We start from the raw sequence: 20,558 nt of genomic DNA on the forward strand, positions 1-20,558 counted from the left end.
CTCAGATCACTTTACTTAAGATTATTATACTTCTATGGTTATTTGGTCACAAGATCACAAAATTCCAGTGAAAATGCAAAAAAATGCAATATTTTGATAAAGTTCAATAAATGAAGGTCAATATAGATTTGTAAAATGATGCATTTCTATGCAGAATTATGAAAATCTGTATATCGCTGAAATCATCACTTAAAGACCTTTCCACAAGTGCCAGGAATAATATTACATGTGTATTTTAAACCTTTATACAGACTGCAGGAGCAGTGTTAACCAAGTCTGCATCTTATAGCTGGAACCAACACCACTGCAATGTAAAGTGAACAATTTTATCACTAACAAATCAATAGCTGCTTCACAGATTTGTTACACATGATCATTTTTAATTGTGGCCTTTGAGAACATACGCTGATAATCCTATGCCTATTTCCAGTTACATGAGACATTTCCTATCACAAGGAAAACACACTTTGTATTACCCACTATATTCACTTTTTTAACAAAACAATGCCTCCTAAACTTGTCCTAATAAATATTAATATTCTTTTGATTTGTTGAACCTTTTTCAGATCATGATAGGGCACTACATTTGTCAAAACTAACATGTATTTCCTCTGCAAAATAATTCCAAAAAAAATCTGTGGGGTAGCAACTCTGATTGGGCAAAATGTATATGAGAGGTCAGGTTTGTAGGAAGATGCATTTGCTGGTATTTTACTGAGATAAGCTTTAAGGTAATGAAGATTATATGCTCAAAACATTACCTGTTTTTTCCAGTCGTTACAGCTAGTTTAATAAACAGTACTGTCCCAACTGTGAACCATGCAAGAGACAGATCATTTATAAAAATAGAAAAGAGTATTAACTAATGTAAAATATTTATTGCATTTGCAGAACTTCTCTTTTTCTCACAACAACATTTCGTGAAGCTTTAAAAATGCAGGCCAAAATATTTTCCCATATTCAGTTCTCCCCCTTCACACTGAACCATGGAAACTTCATCCTGAAGCAGTGAGTTCAATACAGAGTGCTCAAAGGAGAAAGTTATGGATCATGCATAATTTCAAGTTTTCGTTATATCATATAGTCCCAAGAAAAGGTTTTGTGCTATTGCTCAGTGAACTTGAGATATATAGAAACAATGAGAAAGCTGGGAGTAAGTGTAAGGTTTTAATCCCAAACTCATTTAGTTGAGTGGAGTTTTCAATTGTATTTAGCAGAATTTGGATTTATTTTCTCTGGGCAGACATACATGTAGAAGGTCATGAACATGAAACTTCTTGATAAACATTACATGTAAACAATCTGGAAGTCTAAATCTATCTGGAAGTCTAAATTTATGTCTTTAGTATCACTTAAACAGTTTTCAATATGACAACAATGAAACCCACTGTGCAGTGTGTCATGTGTTAGTATTAAACTACTAACACATGAAATAGTATAGCTATATTTAACTACTTTTGGATTCTTTGCTTTTGTTCCTTCTATTCAAATCCCTTAAAGAATTGTAAAAGAGATGTGAAAGTTTCAGGTTCAGGTAACTTTAGAATAAATCTGTATTAACGCTAAAATACCTATACTTTCCAGTGTAGCAATTTTTGGAACACTATGTACTCCCTATTTTGTGGTGCCCCCCATGAAAGAATCGTCTTGGAGTCATCATCCCCAAAACAAAATTGTGTGTTCTGTACAACTGTCTAGAATAGCATAATACGTGAAAGAAATAGTATGCATATAATACTAGCACAACTGGCTAAAAAGCAAAATATGTAGATTGCAAAAACGTATTAAAAATTATTTGTAACTCCTTAAAAGAAACTAACTTTTGAATGGATTATGTTACAGAATTAAGGAAGATATATGTGATAATCTTAAAAGGATCATAATGATTTGGATAGCAGTACTATATAAAAATATCATGAATTGCATTGAACTTCAACAAATATTCTAAACTTCATTTAATTTCAGCAAATAATGGTAATTAATCATTCATTCAAAATAATCTGATAAATTTAAATTGATGACAGTGGGAAATATTTTGCATCCCATTATCACTGCATCTGAAACACAAATTTATATTTTTATCAATATTTTTCTTTAGGGATTTCCATCAGCAGTTATATACTGAATAACAAAGCTTCCTGTTCACTGTTGGGAAGAAGTAGATAAGAACATGAAGAAGCTGTAGTAATATTTTGATAGACAGTTTATAGCTATAGATAGTGGCACTAAGGCTGAATAGATGAGTCTGTAATGAAAAAGAGCAAGTAGCAGCATTAAATATGTAAAACATAGAACTTATGCTCTTATATTGAAGGTGAAGTGGCATAAAATAAAAACAAAGTTGGTACTATATGCATTTTCTATTTATTCATTTTTTTATGATTGATTGATATAGAACAAAGAGTTTCCAGCTAAAATGCTTATGTACCCACATGCAGTGACTCTAAAATCTGTACCTTAAGGACAAAGAAAGGTCGCCAATCTCTCCAACTCCTAGTTCTTTGTCAAAAATGGACACAGTTAATGAGGTTTGTTTGGTACAGCACAAATTCTCAGACACAGATAGAGATCCTTTCAATGGAAACAAATTTGTTTGGCTTTACCAGGTTACTTAGCGATTAATAATAGCCTTGAGATGCAGGTCAGAAAGGTCATCGTACCCGCCTGCCAACACAATCTAAAATGTGCAGCTAGTCCGGCTCTGCAGGCTTTGAGGCCCCAAAACACTATGCATAAAGTAAAACAGGCTATTTTCCAACTTCTTTTTTCATATTAATAAGCAATTTTCAAGAGAAGGGTGGCAAAATGGGGGCCATGCCATTCTAAGTAATTCATTTATTTTGCAATTTAATCTTATGTTGGAAAAAAATTACACTGCTGCAAAAGCATAGCATGGTGATTTTTAAACGTCAGTGTGCTTCATAAGTAACCTTGTATGAAATATTGTATTAGCAGCCTTTAACAGTAAACTGCAACAAAAAATATTTCCAGAGACTGAAACAGATCTATACATCTTTTCAATCCTTAGCTTATATCGTTTTCATTCTGTTTTTGTCTTCTATATTTGAAATAAAGCCTGTATAATTACTTAAGATTTTCCTTATGATACTTGATAAAAAAAACTTGAAAGATTTTAGCATGAAACAAATAAAAATTCTACATTGCAGCTTGCATTTAGGAATGTAGTTTCAGTGTTCATGTTATAAAGCAATTACTGCTCTTTCACGTATTTTGATGAATTGATTTAACATTATGATAGTTAAAATATTAAGAATTACAAGCTAAGTCACAATCTTGAAAGCACTTTCAGGAGCAATATGACTTTCCCATGGTATAATTCATGTCACCAAACTTATTCGTATGCATATTTTGACAGCATTTGACCCTTGTCCTAGAGTGTCTTGCTTGGTACCCATTGAAACCAGTGAGACTGTTAATGTGGACCTCGCTAAATAATCCATTTTGCTGGAATATTTGAATTATCTAGATATGTGAATAGTGAATAGAATTTTTCTTTGCTTTTTATTTTATCACATGCTCATGTGCTCCAAAAAAAAAAAAAAAAAAGACAAGATTTATTCACTTAATTAACTTTTAAACAATCTGAATGCTTGACTGAATATACTTGGTGTCTTTGGCACACAGGTTAATCTGAACTAGCCGTTTCTTAATAACAATAATAACAATGTTAATCAAACTAACCTTTTTTACTGGGTCAAAAAAATTCCATTCACAGGCACTGTGAACAATAGCACAGAATTATGTTTCTTACAGAATGTTAATTTACTCCACTGTTTGCTTAATTTAGGGCAAGCCTGGCCCTATGGAAAAAAAGCCATTGAGGAGAAAGGCTATGTCTGTTTTGTCTTGCAATTTCCTCTAGCCATGCTATTAGAATCATGAGTTTGCTCCATTCCTTGAAAGCTGATATTAGGTACAGTTCCCTATTTCCTTATTTCTTTTTACAATAAAAACATTTTCTAAGACCTATTAAATACCCAGACCCATCCATTTAGAAGACACTATGCCTCTGCAAATGCTTATGCTGGCTTGTGAGACAGTTACATTCTAGTGATGCTCTTGTTTGTTGTGGTGGCCTGTACCGTTGCTATCAGATCACAGTAGAAAGTGACCTGTGCAAGAAACTTAATGCTATGCAAAAGCCTCTTAAGGACATTACATAAAGTTTTATATCCAGTTCTTCTCTGTGCATACAGCTCAGTCTTACAAAAAGGCTCAAGGGTCTAGCAATGAACATCCAATCTTACCCAGTGTCTACTACCCTCTTTGATTTTGTAGAGTCTCCGGTGTTGACAGATCAGGCAATGTCATAAGGCACTAGCTGAAACATAAGAAAACAACTTTTAGTTTGAGATTGTTTGAAGAAAAATTACTAAACTAAAATAACTTCTGTTCAGAAAAATTCAAACTAAAATGATGTTACAAACAGAAAAAGACAGCATGCATGAATCCTCTTTTATCAAACTATTAAAATACATAGATTGATATAATATTCAAAATAATAACTAAACAATATGAACTAATACACTATTGATGGACATGATTCATTGAATGATACATGCACAATGTAGCTTTTATCATTTTAATCCTTTTTCTTCATAGTTATATCCATGTAGAATCCTGCTGCTGTGGAACTGAATGTACTCTGATTTAGTATTCCATTGATTTCGGTACACTGTTAATGAATAATAGCAAAACACCGTGAAGAATAAGCTACAAAAGGGTTAAAATAAAGTAAAACATTAGCAGGACCTTTACCACTGTATTGTACTTAGCAGAGTTATTCTATTACAGGAAAGAACTGAATGAGTATGCAGAAATGAAAGAGAAAGAAAAGAAAAAGAAAGACCTAGAAAAGAAAGAAAAGGAAAAGGAACACCAAGCCCGAAAGATGCATTACCTTCTTAGCACTGAGCAGGTTGGTATACCTGTCCCTGACAGCTCATGCAAACCTCTTGGGCCCCCAGCCTGACAGAGATAAACTAGCAGGCTGAATGGGACATGACTTGTTGAAAAGATATCACAAAGACACTACTTCGAGTTCAATTTAGTGCTTTTCTATAGGCAAGAGCAGGTACCATGACTATTCTGTGACAGCAGCTTCATAGAGGCAGCATCAGCACTGCTGGCAGAAAGAGTCCAAGTCAGCAGTTTGATCTGCCACTGTGATAACACAACACGAAGGGCATAACCTCGCTTTAAAAACTCATTTTGACTGGCTTATTGTTGTGTTGTTGCACTTGTCAAGAACTAAGAAGTTATTAAGTTGAGGAAGGATTTCATTTTTTTCCCTTTTTTAATTGAGCTAATGCTTGGATTGGTGTTGTGTTCTGCAGTTTTTTAAGATAGATTATAAATGCAGGTTTTCAGCTAAACCTTTTCCTAGAACAGCCTGAATCAGCTTATTTAGCTTGATTGTTTTTACATAGAAATGCCATATAAATTTTGAACATTTGATGGTTAATTTGTTTTGTACTGATAAAAATTTCAGATTTTTTCAAGCTTTCTTAGGTATGTTGCTTTGCAGACAGGTGAATATGGTAATAAATATATCTTACAAAAATTGATCTGATTGGTAATGGTTCTGTTTTTGCCTTTTGTTAGCCGCTCTGTAAATTTTTGTAAAAAAAAAATTATGTCCATATATGTTTGGTGACTGGTTGTTCTTCATATTAATACAGCATTGACATGCAAATCAGGGTGTGCTGGTATGAACTAGATGCTTTGTTTTTGTTGCTTCCTACTCTGTGATTGCTTTTTGTAGTTCGTTAATTGTAATTGGTGTGTAAGAAATGTTAATCCTAAAGAAGCAAGAAAAATACCATAACACTTTGTGACAGAAAATTTAGTCTTTTCCTCTGGGAATCAATTGTGATCAATGCATTATTAGAAATAGAGCTACATTGACAGGTTATCAGTTATGAAAACTGAATATATAAATCAAATTAAGTAATTTTAATTTAAAAATTAGTAAAAAATAGCAAAATATTTTTATGAAAAGCTTTTAGACAGAGGAGTTACTTAATAAATGAAATTAGATCACAGTAAATATTTTTTCCAGATGTAGAACTAGAATATTAAGAATAATCTGTGCAGTGTTTTCATATTGTTTTGAAGTATAGAAAATGGAAATTGTACTGTTATGCAAAACATTATATGTATAACAGATGCATAAATATTAATATGTTTACCAGCAGCACAAAAATTGGCTAGTTAGAGACATTTAGTGACTTGTGGTCTAAGAAAATTTTAGTAGACTCAATTCACTACTGATGATACTAGGTTAGCAAACTATAATGCGTTTTTAAGGAAAGCCAAGCAGTGCCTTATGTCAGCCATCCACCTAGAGGACTGTTGGTAAAGGGTGGCAATAACTATTATGTTCTGATGAGTCTGGCTTTCCAGTTTTACAGAACTAGAATTTGACTGGCAATGTTTTGCAGAACAAAATACTCTTGACTTTGCTTGCTGGAATAGTTTACGTATATCAGGACTCAGAGCCCAGAGAATTTTTCCTTTGTCACAAAACTGTGCTCCAAAAACCATGTTCTCATTTTGCAGATACTATTTTGAAACATGAATGAGTGTAAATCATTGCAACATCTAGAGACAACCTGAAAAACAACCAAGATAGATATGAAGTAAACTATTTATTGTAATCAAACTGCATATATTCCACAGTCATTGTATTCCACAATTCCACAGTCATAGAAGTTGATACCTCGCTAAGGTGCAAGGCATGTTATTTCAGTCAAGAATTTACTGTTTTGCTGCAGCTCTGTGTCTGTCCTTTTGCTCTCATTATCCCTGGTCTTCTGATGTGACTAAAGCTGTGTCTTGCTGTCTTCCAAGGATAGTTAATTGGGTTACTAAGCAGGGTACATCCATGTCTCGGTAGAACGAGGCAGCCAAAGTCAACACTTCCGAGTGAGTTAAGGAAGCAGAGGGCATAGCAAATGAAAACAGGAGGCTGATGAGCTGGACTTACTGGAGAGTCATGTATTAACTAAAGCCCAAAGAGCTGTGGAGATGATGTGCTACGGTTGGCTACATGTGCCTCCCCTTCCTGCCATGCATAATGAGGTACAATGATATGGAGCTGAGCCACCTTCAGAATCAAGGCTGCAGTTATTCAGGCAGTTTATCCGGGCAGTGTTACAAAATCTTTATTTGAAATGACTGTTTCAAATATGTCCTATAGCTTTGAATCTTCTTGCTGTACTACAGACATGGAAAAAAAGGGATGTTCAGTTAATGACAGAAAGGAATTAAGGAGTTGTTGGTCTTCAATTTTAGTAAAGAAAAGTATGTCAAATTCCACTGACTACATGCTGAAGCCCACAACCCATCTCAGAAATATGTAACAGGTTTAACAGGTCTAAGATCAAACATTGTAACACTGCATGAAGTAGCAGATGATACAGTGTTTCTTTCTGGCCTTAAAGTCTATGAATCTTTTATTGATTGTGGAATTTGCTCTTCTTTGCCACAGACTATATATATAAGGTCATGCCCATTCCTAATTACTAACATTATTTTGCATTTCAAAATTGAGGATTAAAATATAAAACTTAAGAATGCTAGTGTCTTGAATGTACAAAGGTGTCTAATCTGTATATGGCGATGAAATCAAAATGTTTTGTCTTTCTCGTGAATTAACTTCCTATTCAGGCACTTTTTTCTTCCATAAACTAACAATTACCTTTATAAAGAAAAAGATTGAGGAAGAAATGGTTATCAAAACCTGAATTAGTATGCATTATATGTTGTTATTGATACCAGGTATAATACATAGTCTTATACAGACAGATGTGAGCTTGTCTTGATTATTTTCCAAGCCAATTTGTAGCTATAACATGGGGCTGTACACAAACTAATTAGCCTTGTTGAGAGCCATGTTATATTAGCTCAAGAATTAATGCAGTTACACAGCTTCTGGTCAGCTCAAAATATGGGCAGAATAAGTGTGTTTATACTTTGAACTAGGCACAATGAATTTGATCTGCATGCAAAATATTATATAGACATACCTACATTTAAGATGGATTGTCTTCTGCATTTCACCTCCCCTTTTTTTCCTAATGTACTTAGTTCCTTTGCTATGAAACAGTGACATACAGGAAAATCACTGATTTGTAAAAAATGTATCATATTATACTATAATTTACACTTTTTCTATATTTTTGAGATTATAATTAACTGAGATTATTTTTGAGATTATAATTAACTGAGATTATTTTGCCATAGGAATTTACCAAAAAACAACTATTTCCTATTGCTACTTGTACATTGCATTTACCCAAACATTTTAATGCAAATAAGAACCAAGTGGCTCATTTGAATAAAAGAAATGTTATTATTTTACAAAGTAGCTTAAAGAAAAGAAAGTTAACCAAGTTAGGATATTTGCATAATCAATATTTACTAGTAGTAATGTTAATTTGTTGCCATAGACTTATTGACTGTCTTTCTGTGAAAGTACATTTTGTTATGCATCGTGCCAACTTCAACACACAAAAAGCTTTATGACTTTACAAAGAAACCAGCTACATATTTTTGCTTCTGCAAGTAATATTCATGCAAAACAAATATAACCCTCTTTATAGGTGTATGAGTTGTCTTGAAAAAACAAAGTATATTTTTATTTGATTGATACTAAGTTCGTTGCCAAATAATGTCTGGAGAAATAAAGTATGAGCTCTAAAACTTTATGCTTATGAAATATTGAGCTTTTAATCACCTTGCTTTATATGCCAGTAGCTTCAATAAAGAGCCAAGTAACGTCTGACACACATGAGCTTCCTTTGTTTGAAGAAAATTTCTCCTACATGACTCCCATAGTTATGAAAAAAACACTACAGAGTCCATACCATTGTTATCAAGTGATAAATTATGTTGTCTGCTCCACCTACTGGTTGCTTTTTGCAGGAGATTCCATTGTAAAATAGAGCCAGAAATAAATCTGTGAGGTGTCAAAACTGTGAGGCTTTGGAAATAAGTTCCATTTTAAAAATAAGATCCTCTGTTCCAGATTTTAAAATTGTATGCATATATATACATGTGTGTGTATAACAACATTTTCCTTCTCTGCTTTTACAGTCTGAAAAATTCTGAATTTATGATGAACATGATAAAAATTGCACTACACATTTAGTAAGGCTCTTCCTTTGTTCAGAATATTTCTTGTTGTTATATGTTGGTAGCACAATAGGAATAGCAGTGCAGATCTATCTTTTTCATTGTTTTTATCTGTCAAACCTTGATCTGCATTGTAAGTTCATGTTGAGACATGAAACTTACTATAATTAAGTCCATAATTTGTCCATAACTGCAGTGTACTGTTTCCACTACAGTGTGAATGATCCTTTTTTTAAGTGTCATTAATAAATGAACTAGATACTTAATATAATGTTTTCTGTTATAAATATATTTTTTTATCTATATAGATTATCTATCTATACTATTACAGTTTCCCATTTTGTAGTAATGAAACTCACTGTGAATGAATAGGTTCTTACTGCTCTGTGTCATATTAGCAAAGGTGACATTTGTAGAAAGGGCCAAAGTTTGCCAAGTGCTGACAAACAGTCTTTAAAGTCAATGAAAGATAGAATCATTAAATATATTGATGGCACTTTGTAGAAGTAGTTATGAAGAACCCACATTTCTTGGAACATATAGTTGCAGGAGTCTAATCATTGGTATTTCCAACCTTCCAATAAATTTTCCAGTTGGTCTTGGACTTGGATGGTAAAAATTAGGTATATAATAGACTAAATCCAAAGTACCAGCGTCAAGTTATAAACATACAGGTCAATACTGACCTGTATGTTTAAGTATGTCATGCTGCAGCAGGCAGAGCTATAATAATGCTGAGATGAGACTGAGCTTGAGTGAGAGCAAATATGGCAGCTGCTGCTACTATTATGGTTGCTACCCAGGGAGAGGGCCACCACACTATGAGTAGAAGGCAGTGGTAGCTGGAAGGAGCCAGAGTTGGAGAAGTGGTGGAAGAGCAGAATGGTATGTATCTTGTTAAGTCATTGAGATCAGGAAGAGATTCCTGTAGAAGCAGTCTTCAGAGTGCCGCAGCTGATAAAGCCTTTTGCTATTGTAGTTTCTTCTGTTATTGAGAAACGGGTCAGAGACCAGAAGAGCAACAGATCTTTTCCCCTCTCCCTATAATTTTTCCCATACCAGCCAACAGTACTGGGTGAGAAAAAAGAGGATTTTAATTCTCTGTTTTCTCCATAGTTTCTCTGCTTCTAAAAATATGAATTTATTTTGTTAACATTTTCCCAAATTTCCTACACCAAATTTAGTTTTCAGAGAAAATGAATGTAAAACTATAGTCTAGAAGGCAAAAGTTCTTTGTGAAGTAATGTCTGCAGAAGTTTGAGAGCTTTGTTACACAAGTACAAAACCTATTTTAACATTATTGAGAATGTGATGGTATGCATACATCACTTAAGCTTATCATTCCCCTGGCTGGTGAACTCAGTTCAGTGCTTGTTTCCTGACCTGAACTTCCTCTTTGATGACCAATCATACTGAGGTTAGGTGAGCCCCATGTTCTGTGGGACCTTCTATTCCATCTAAATGCTTTAAGTATTAAGACCTCGAGAAAGATTAAATCATCCAGTTGTGTTTGTATGCCTACCCAGACTCTTGATTTCTGTATAGAATCCTCTGTTAGGCCCTGATCAATGAAAAGAACCAGATGAGTTAGGCTGAAGGTTCATCTGGCCCAACATCTTGTCTTTGACAGTGGCATATGCCCAGCGAAAAGCATTAAAAATGGGGCAATGGGGCAATATAATGTTACATACCCAAAATACGCTTGCAGTTTCCAGCAATCTGTATGAAGGACTTGTAGTTATTTGTTGTAGATCTTTCCATTTTTGGATTATTAAGCTGTTCAATTTTTGGCTCTGTATTCCTCCAATTCCTGCCTCTCCAATACCCAGAGTAGAAATATCCTGAATAGGAAAGAGTGTGATAATAGATCTAGGCCTACAACACGACTAGCCGTAGATCTGCTCTTCCTTTGAAGACCAAGATAACCCATTCTCTTTGTACTATCTTTTTACAGCATGCTTGTTTTATAGCATATTTTGTCTCTGATATTCTGTCACAGGAGAATATGCAACTGCAGAATGCCTTTTTCTTTCTCCACTGTTTAGTGACATTTTGCTTATGACCTCTTCCACTTCGAGCAACAGTTAAGTCCATCACTTTCAAGCCCTGTTTAGTAGGGTAGCATCTCTCCTGACATCCTCTGGCAGTTCATGAACAGATACTGTTCATAAGCTCCTTGGTTCTGCATAGCTACAAAAGAACAAAGTTCCTGTTAATAACTTCTTGTTAATGTCTGCTAAGGAGGTGTAGAATCATTCTTTCTGAACTTCTCTATCTCAGGGTGGGTCAGATCCCTCTGTCAACAGTTGTGAGAGAAATTTGAATGAGTTTTGGGTCTTTTACTCTATACATTCATTTCAGCTGTGTCTGAAAGAATCCAGGAGAGATTTCTTCTTATCCCGATAAAAAAAAATTAATCTTCAGCTTCTTGGGAGGAAGGCTCATTCATAGCAGCCTCGACTTGCATGTTCCTATTTACCATGTGGTGAGGCAAAGCACAGTTTTTCTTTGAGGTAAAAGGTATCCTCAGTATTTTCCTGAGGACAGAAATAAAATGGAAGGTCAAGAGATGTCGAAGCATACTCTCAGATCCTTCTCTGAGATCTCTGATATGGTTGCTAAATCTCTGGCTACAGCTGTCACTTTACAGAGATATTCCTAGCTTCAGAATTCAGATCATTCTGCTGAAATGGTGTGTAATTTGAAGGCTCTGGTCTGTTCAGTTAAAGAAGAAAAAAAAAAAGTGAGCTTTTTTAAGCTGGAGATCAGAATAGACTGTTGTAACAGGCCGTGTTTGCTGTAGAAGCTACAAAATCTATGAAATTTCTTTGAGTAACTTCCAATAACAAATCATGTGTTATCCTTTTGGACTGCTGTAGTTTCTTTGGTTTTCATTCACTGCTTGACTGTGTCAGCATTTCTCTGTTGAGTCAAGACTAATGTGTTAGACATTTGGCTGATGTTTTTCCATATTTATTCCCATTGACCATGCATTGGAAAGGACCATTTGTAGTGATATAGTAGCTGATGTGGTAGAATAAGGAAATATTTTTAATAGAATTAGTTTTGACTGAGATAATGCTTTCCAGGGCAACATAAGCATGTGAGACAGTAACTCTTTAATAGTTTAGTACTGTAGAAAATAATTTTAAAAAGCCCTTAAGAATAAGGTTCTATGAGGAGGAAGAAAATGCTATCAAGTGAGTAACAGTGAAAAGTTCTAATTTCAGCAATCAGAACAGAGTTTTTTCATTCTTACTCACTCTGTGTAATACCTATAGTTCATAAGCAATTCCATATTAGGGTAATGGGAGCCATTTAAGTTCATGGACTTTGGATCAAGGCTTTTGTGGATAAAGGTAGCAAAAACATGATACAAGGTTCCTTTGCAGCTTTTTTTTTTCCAAAATATTTTTATTTTGATTTTCTGTAGTTATTATAGAACCCACAATTGCATCAGTCATTACCTCATATGTTTGTCAATTCATACAGTAAAAATATATTTTTAATTCTTTATTCAAAAAGGCATTGAATGTTAAAATATCATAAATTAGATAGCTGCATTCTTTTTTAAATCACATTTTTCCTGTCATCAGAGATGCTAATTCATGAACATTACACTGAGTGTGAGTGTCTCCTTTTTACACTACTGGAAATCAGGATTTAATTCTAGTGAAGTTAGTGCAGTGATATTAGATGTAAATGTTCTAAGTGAGGATGAAAAAAGCCCAAAAATTCTACTGGAGCAGGCTAATGAATATTCAGAAGGCACAACTGTTTAAAATACTTCTAACCTAATATGCTGTCCTGCAAGAATTTGAAAAACAATTGATCTAAAATGACGCTGTTTGACACCCACACTGTCTCTGGACACCTGGCAGTTTTATTCTTATAAAGGTGAGGACTCAGTGGATAAAGCACTGGCCTCTGATCTTTGGATCCACAGTTTAAGAGACAAGGCTGCAAGTTTGGTCATTTGAGCATAGTCCCGAGTGAAGAGTCCACATCACAAAATGATTATACATAATTTGTTACTATTGGCAGTGTCTGTTCAAGAAAGGCCAAGGACTGAGCTAGCGTGAAGAATGAATTAGCTCTTACCTTTTACATTTTATTTCCTCCCTCTTTACTGTTATAAATTTTATTATCCTGTGTCTGAAACATTCAGGGGATAAAATTATCATTCATTATAAGTACTAATATTTCCTGGAGATGAACTAAAATGGTCTTTTTTTTTTTAATGTAGGTACCCCAATCACTGAACATCCCCACCTATCCATGGGTGTTTAATACCCCTTCATCACTTTCCTGCCAAGAGGTCAGATGTTTCTGACTGCTTACCAAAGTTCGTACGATAAAAAATCCCATTTAAATTAAAAGAGGAGAGAGTGAGCTTTCCTAGCTCTCAGGCAGGCTCGCAGCTACATTTTGATAGCATTAGTATATAAAGCACTTTATGCTACAATGTTCTGTTTTTATAAAATAATATTTTCAAAGGATTCTCAATTTACATTAGATCCTTATTACAGTACTTGTGACAGGTACATCTGATCAGCAAGCCTACTTTGCATATGTGCTCACTTTCATATTGGAGGCCAGATATATCAGCCTATTCACAGGTATGCAGCATAGGAAAATTATTCAACTCTTTTGCCTCCTGAGGGACTAGACATACTTACAATCTCTGTTCGCTTGTAAGGAATCTCGGTTAATGTTGCTTTATGTGTCTGTCAAAAAGAAGGACAAAGTAAGGTAAACTGGAAGTGTCCCATAAGTGAGCTGTTTGTGATTCTGAAAGACATGGTATCTGAACAAAGAAAAATATTTACGCCTAGATGGCTAGTTCCATTACTTCTGTATTCCAAAAATGACCTGTAAGCGGTTTGCACACACAATCAGAAATCTTTAGTTCACTTAGGATTTGCGTCCAGCTCTTGCCCTCAGGGGATCCTTGTCCTGGGAACACTCAAGACTGTGATTCTGCCTCTCAACACAGTATCGTGGTGATTTAAAAAGAAGACAAGGTTTAATTATGCTTTGTCTATGTGAAAATCAATACTGGAAGCCAAAATATACCTCCAGAATAGCAGCTATCCTGTGTACACTCTGCCAAAACCATTTACTGACCAAATTTCCAACTTAACTTTCATAGATTTTCCAGTGTTTTGCTCATATCTTTTCCAGATGGTCTTTCTTTCTCTTTAAAAGAGGGGTGGTTGTCTTGCTAGAGAGGGTAAGTACAATCAAAGCCAAAACTAAGAGGGCAAGGCTGGTGAGCTTCAAGCCCAGAATCCATAGGTTAGGGAGCACAGAGAAGGAAGATGGGGGAGTGCTATTTGCTGACACCATAACCTATATGTATAAGAGRTAGATGGCTGTGTGCTGTACCAGTGTATTTTTCCCAAGCATTAATAGAAAGTACTTGAAATAGCAATTTCCACTGCTCCCCAGCCCTGGCTCCATCCTATTCACTATCCTCAAAAGTCTCATTTAAGCACAGGTGGGAAGTGAAAATGCTTTCAACAGAAATCAAGAATTTCACCCTTTTCCACACTCCCCAGATACTCTCTGTCTATTTCATAAGGGCAGTGAGTGAATGACCTTAAAAACAGAACAAATATAACTATAATTTTATCCGTGTTCTGCAACAGTATTGCAAATTCTAATTTTCTTAAAGGCTGCTCATTTTTAAATCATTTTAGTTTGTTTGATATCTTCTGCTTTAATGCCAGCAGGAAAATTTGTCTGTAATTTGCTGTGGAAAGAAATGAGAGAGTATTTATACTGAAAAATCATCAGTCATCACAAATGACTTAACACACGATCAGATGTAAAGTTGGAGTACTGTTTTGTGCTTGATCTTGTGCAAAGACTTCAAACTCAGTCACTTAAAGGCATGTCCATGTAGACATGGCAAGATGTCCCAGAGCTTCTGCTAAATTCCTTGTTATTAGGCATGTCACTCATACTAAGCATATATTATTGCAGGATAGTGATCTCCATCTCCATTTAAAAATACAGTGGCTAAAAGTTCGCTCTACTTAAGTCTTTTTCAGCATCAGAATTGCAAAATCTGTAGTTGTGTTTTTTTTTCCAGGCAACGAACTTCGTGCTCTGCTCCTGTGGGTAGGATTAATGGCAGAGTTTAAAGGACAAGCTGTGTGATCTATCAAATGTGTCCACGCTGAGATCTTGGAAAAAAAACATGACTGCATTTTGTGTATTACTGTCGGTTGGGGTGGCTAAGGGTTGGGATTGCTGCAGGGTCAGAAAACTGATAAGAGGGAGTTCTGTATTGAATATTGGCTCTGTATATGATGTACAAACATTTAACAAAGAATCTGTATTGCAAGGAATTTGCAACATAGTACAATTAGCTCTAATTAGCTCACACAGAGCCACATTCACACACATTTGTACACAGTGGAACTCTACTGATTTTCTGAAATTATTATTGGGATAAATCTGGCAGATGTGTAGTAGTTTTTGTGGTGTTGATAGAGTTTTGATGTGGTATACGGTCTTGCTGATGTTATTTTTGAAACTGTAATATCAGAAGAAGTCTATGTTAAATAAGAGATAAGTGTAGAAGAAGAGGGAGATTAGGGATATCATGGGAGAAGTCATGAAGATAAAATGCTGTACATTTCTCAACATCAAACCTTCCCATTGATTAAGGAGTGTCACTGACAGTATGTATCCTTACTTTCATGAGACTTCCAAAAGAGCGATATATACATCAATTCTTTTGTTTTTTAGCTCTTGGGCAAGCGAACAGTACTGCGGTAAAGTTCTGTCATTAGCTTGCACAGTTTGTTCAATGTTTGATGCTTTTGTTTAGTATCTAATGTACATTGTTAATTTGGGAAGTGCAGCCTGTCCTGCAGTGGACATCATGAAAACTGCCATACATCTTCTCTTGTCTATTCTTCTTTTACCCTTATTTTGCTTGTTTTCTTTGCTTCCAGTTTTTCTGTTCTAACAATCACTTAAGAAAACCTTCATCATTTCTTTTTTTGTTACTACATCTCTCTTTTCTACTCATTTCCAACTGCCTTTATTAATCTAACTAACATGGCTCTGTTCCCTCTTCTTTATTTTTTTCTGTACACAGTACTATGACCATTCATTAAAACTTCGCCTCATTGCTTATTGCTCTCATCCAAGACTGCTTTGCTAAACATTCTACCCCTTTTTAGGTTTTTAGTCATTGTTTAATCCCATAGGTTTACTGAAGCAGATTGTTTCACCTGTCAGAACGTATTTCAGTGAGGGAGGAGTCACAAGTAAACACAGTGCAACTGATAGATATAAGGTATAAGGAACATTGAAATTCAAGAAACGTTACATTCCTTAATTACATATAGATATTTTTTGAGAAGTGAATGAATTCTCTATTTATTATTTATTCTCAATCATTTTTTTAACAAAGCAAATTTCCACATGATATCCACTTCTATCTGTTAAAAAGAGCTTCTCCTGTCTTCTAATATATTATCCTAAGTAACCTGTAGTGTCACAAATTAAAAGACATTAAATGGTCCAATTATAAGGATTTTTCTCAGTCCACTGAGGAAAAGAGTGATTTTCAAGTAGGTTTTTTTCTTACAAAGATAATCTTTTCCATTATCACAATGACAGGAAATGAAATTTTAATATTAAAGAGGTAAATAATATCCAGCATCTGAATAAGTGTTTTAAGAGTCTGAAAACTTTTCACAATTATAAACAATTTTAGCTTCAAAATATCCCTGTGAAGTAAAAATAGATACTGACTCTGTTTTCACATGCAGTTGTTGAGATTTGGGAGAATAAAACTATCTTCAGAGATTATTCCTCAAACTAAACTCTTAAATTCCCATTTATATGGTGTGGTTGTAGAAGCAAGTTTATTTTCAAAGCTTCCTAGCATTCTAACTTAATCCCATACTCACCCCCAACACTTCTTAAACAAAATGTGATAACACTAATGGAATTCCCAGTTCCTATTTTTAAAATAAAACTATTAAGTAACTAAATATTTGTTTTTCTGCTTGTTTTTAAATCAGTTAGAAGTCAAATGAGAGGTCAGTAAAAGGACTTTGAATGTTCTGACTCTGCTTTGTGTCTTCATCATAAGAATATTGTTTCCCATGCCATCACTCACACATCCAAGTTATTATTCCTGATCTGGTCAAGTTATCAAGACCTGCATTAGAATTAGATTTGACACAATAACCCTCAGTCCGTGAGAGAATCGATGAAAAGTGGATGCATTTATAAGATGCCTTTGCATATATTGGGCTGCTGTGGTTTGGATATTGTGCCAGTGATGTTCTCTGCATTGAGCTAAGAGTTGTTTTTCATTTTGTCTTGTTGCCTAAATACCCAAGCAGTTGTTACCTGTTTGGAAACTCAATTACAGTTTTTTTCCTGCAGTTGGGCTTAGTGTCTCTGCAGGTTTAGTGGTTGATTTTATGATCTGTGGCAAGGATACCAGACTTGAATGTTTCCTTAACAACTCTTTGTATAGTTCATAAAATTACAGCCTCTTCTACCTGTAAATGTGCATTTATAATATGATGGCACTATTATTTTGATATCGAACAAGCATTTCACAGATGAAAAGGACTGAACTGTGTTTAACAATCTGAAGGCAGAATAACAATAATTAGTGCTACTATTACTCTGTTTAAACAGAATTTATATTAAGCAGAGGACAGGTAATTAAACCCACTTGAAAGAATATACACTACTCATCACTCATTTATGAGTTCTTCAGTCTCTGTATAAAAGCAGTATCTCAAACAAAGCTAATATACCACAGCTACAATAACATGCTAGGTCCTCCAATTCTTGTTTAAACAAAATTCCCAAGAGTATATTTTTGTAAGGATTACAGGATCAGGCCCAAGGAGTATCATTAGCTCACTGAGAACTGAAGCTACATTTAAAAAAGTGGGTAACATTTTTCACATTGTTTTTCCCATTGTTAGGTCAGAAAATTGGATCTCAGATTGGAATGTTGAATTAGACTGTTTTTCTTCCAATCTCTGAGTAAGTTTGCACTATATTTCTTCATGATTAATATAAAAATATGTTCATATTAGTTAAAAAATGAGAGATTATTCTTAGTATGAGAAGACATTCTGATGTGGATTGAGTATTTTTGATGTTTCAAATTTGAGTTCATGGACTTAATTTTAGCATACTTGTTGCTAGAGTAGTATATGCAGAGTTTTTGTAGAGGATTCTTTCCTAAATAAATCTTGTATTAAAGATATTATCCTTTTATTTTGACAGCCTACTATAAGCCAGTTATTTAGATGTTTTAAATACTTATTCTTTTACAGGTGTGACTGTGGCATCATTTAAGCAAGGTTTTTCCTTGAGAATCATTAATGTTTTAAAGTATTTCTTTTACCTCCTAGAGAAAATACATCTGGGGATTAGCAAGATTGTTCACTGAAATTCATGTGGAAGCAAACTGCAGTAGCTGAGAAATGATCATGTTTCCTTTTAGTTCTCAGCAAGAGTAATTGAATGTTGAATATCTTACTAAATGCTGGACTGTGACAGTGTGTTAACACTCCGACTATCTCCTAACAGCAGGGCAATTATTTGCTGAGTGGGATTTTTATAAATCCCCTGGCAGTAGTATGTCCTGATAATTATGATGAAGTGCACTGGTCAGTGTTGATTCAGCAATCCCATCTATAGCAAATATTTCATTCACAGCTCTCCTTCATGCTTTTACTTTTATGGCTTTTAAAGATCTCTTCTGTCTTCTCTCAGCTTACTTAGTTTTTTTACAAATTACAATGGAGCAAAAAAGTATTTTCAAGTTAAGTTCCTATTTTGTTGACCTCTTTTCCTTCTCCTTCAAAATATGCTATGATGTACAAAATGTGTTTTGAAGAAGGAGTCATTTAAATCCTCATTAAAAGAGCAGATTGAGAAAATAGAACTTTATTTAGCTTTGTACTGTGGTAATCACTTACTAAGACTTGCACCCTCAAAGCTATTTTCTTCAAGACTAAATGACTGTTAAAAGAGACATATATTCAGACTTTCAGGCAGAATATTCAAAACAGAGCATACCTTTGTTATAGTTTAGTTAAATTACAGTAAAAAGTATTTTAAAGATATGAGGATACACATTCTATTGACTTCCTGCCTACATTTTATCTTAAACTCAATTTCATTGATTTTTAATTTTGCATGTGTGTAAATATTTACAGTATAGTAGCTACACTGTATCTGTTAGGGCATATTTTGTTATTTAGAACCTTAGATGTAGATTTTAATATCTTAAGGTCAAGAAATAAGATTAAAACATAAATAAAATTTCCAACATCTAAAACTGCTCATGTTTTATTATACCACTCATGGTCACCAATCCTTCCTGAGGAACTATCCAGGACAGTCGACAAAGTCTAGTCTTTCTCTTTTCTACTGTACCTTTTTTCTTTCTTTCCTTTCTTACTCCCTTCTTTCTATTTCCTTTTCTGCTCCTTCTTCATTGTTTTCAAGTAAAGCTCCTAAATCATTATTTTATTGTATTCTGAATCAATTAAGTCTTTGTCTCCTCATGGAAATGATAAACAGGAAAAGGAAAAAATGGATATTCTATAGCTTAGAGTAAATTTAGGATTAGAGATGGAAGTAATACTGAAAAAAAAACAAACAGAAAATCTTTATTTAGATAATATTCAGTAAATTCGTGTTTGTTTTCTTATGTTTTTTTTCTTTCTTTATGTGCCACAATTAATTATAAAGATAAGAAAATGATTGGGAGGAAACTAGAAGATAGAGTGTTAGAAATGCAAAATGATTCAAAATATTAATGTAATGCTAAGGATGACTGGGTAACAAATGGTACCTTTGCTAGTATGCTTGACCTGACACAATTAATATTCCAGGTCATGCTTGGGTTTCCATGATGGAAGGTCTGAGGCAGAGAATTCTAGGGGAAAAATATATCTATTATATAACTCATTTCTCTCCTTTTTTTATTTTCCCTGACGAGTCAGAACCATAGTCTTAAAAAAAAAAATCTGTGCTTTCACAGCTCATTTGCCATATTCACCACTGGGCCACCATTCAGCAGAAGGGCCTGATATAAGGAGGTCAGTAAGAAGCTATTAGCAGAGTCCCCTCCTGAGATTTCTTTGGTCTTATTGAGTTGGAAGTTAGCATGACAGTACTGCAAATAATTCAGTTGTAGGTTTTTTAACAGTTAGCACAGATTTCCCCATAGTGTTTGTCACTTTAGAAAATTGTTCCTGGAAATGAAGTCCCAGAAAGCTGGCTTTGACAGAGGCCTTTCTTAGTAGTAAAGAACATGGGTATAGAAAAATGTATCATTCTCCCTACAGACAAGAAGTACTTGCTGTAACCTATAGTAATATTTTGGAGGG

At 34.4% G+C, this 20,558-nt stretch overlaps 1 protein-coding gene across 1 annotated transcript in view; it reads left to right on the plus strand.

Moving 5' to 3' along the window:
- The window catches only part of SPATA17 (spermatogenesis associated 17), a 101,241-nt gene that overhangs the window by 38,469 nt on the left and 42,214 nt on the right, over positions 1–20,558 (plus strand). The window contains exon 6 of the mRNA XM_026088851.1: positions 4,816–4,939. Within this exon, the coding sequence (XP_025944636.1) occupies positions 4,816–4,939 (124 nt within the window). The remainder of the gene's footprint in view (positions 1–4,815; positions 4,940–20,558) is intronic.

The sequence above is a fragment of the Apteryx rowi genome, unplaced genomic scaffold (assembly GCF_003343035.1).
Source record: "Apteryx rowi isolate R43461 unplaced genomic scaffold, aptRow1 scaffold_79, whole genome shotgun sequence".
NCBI lineage: Eukaryota > Metazoa > Chordata > Aves > Apterygiformes > Apterygidae > Apteryx > Apteryx rowi.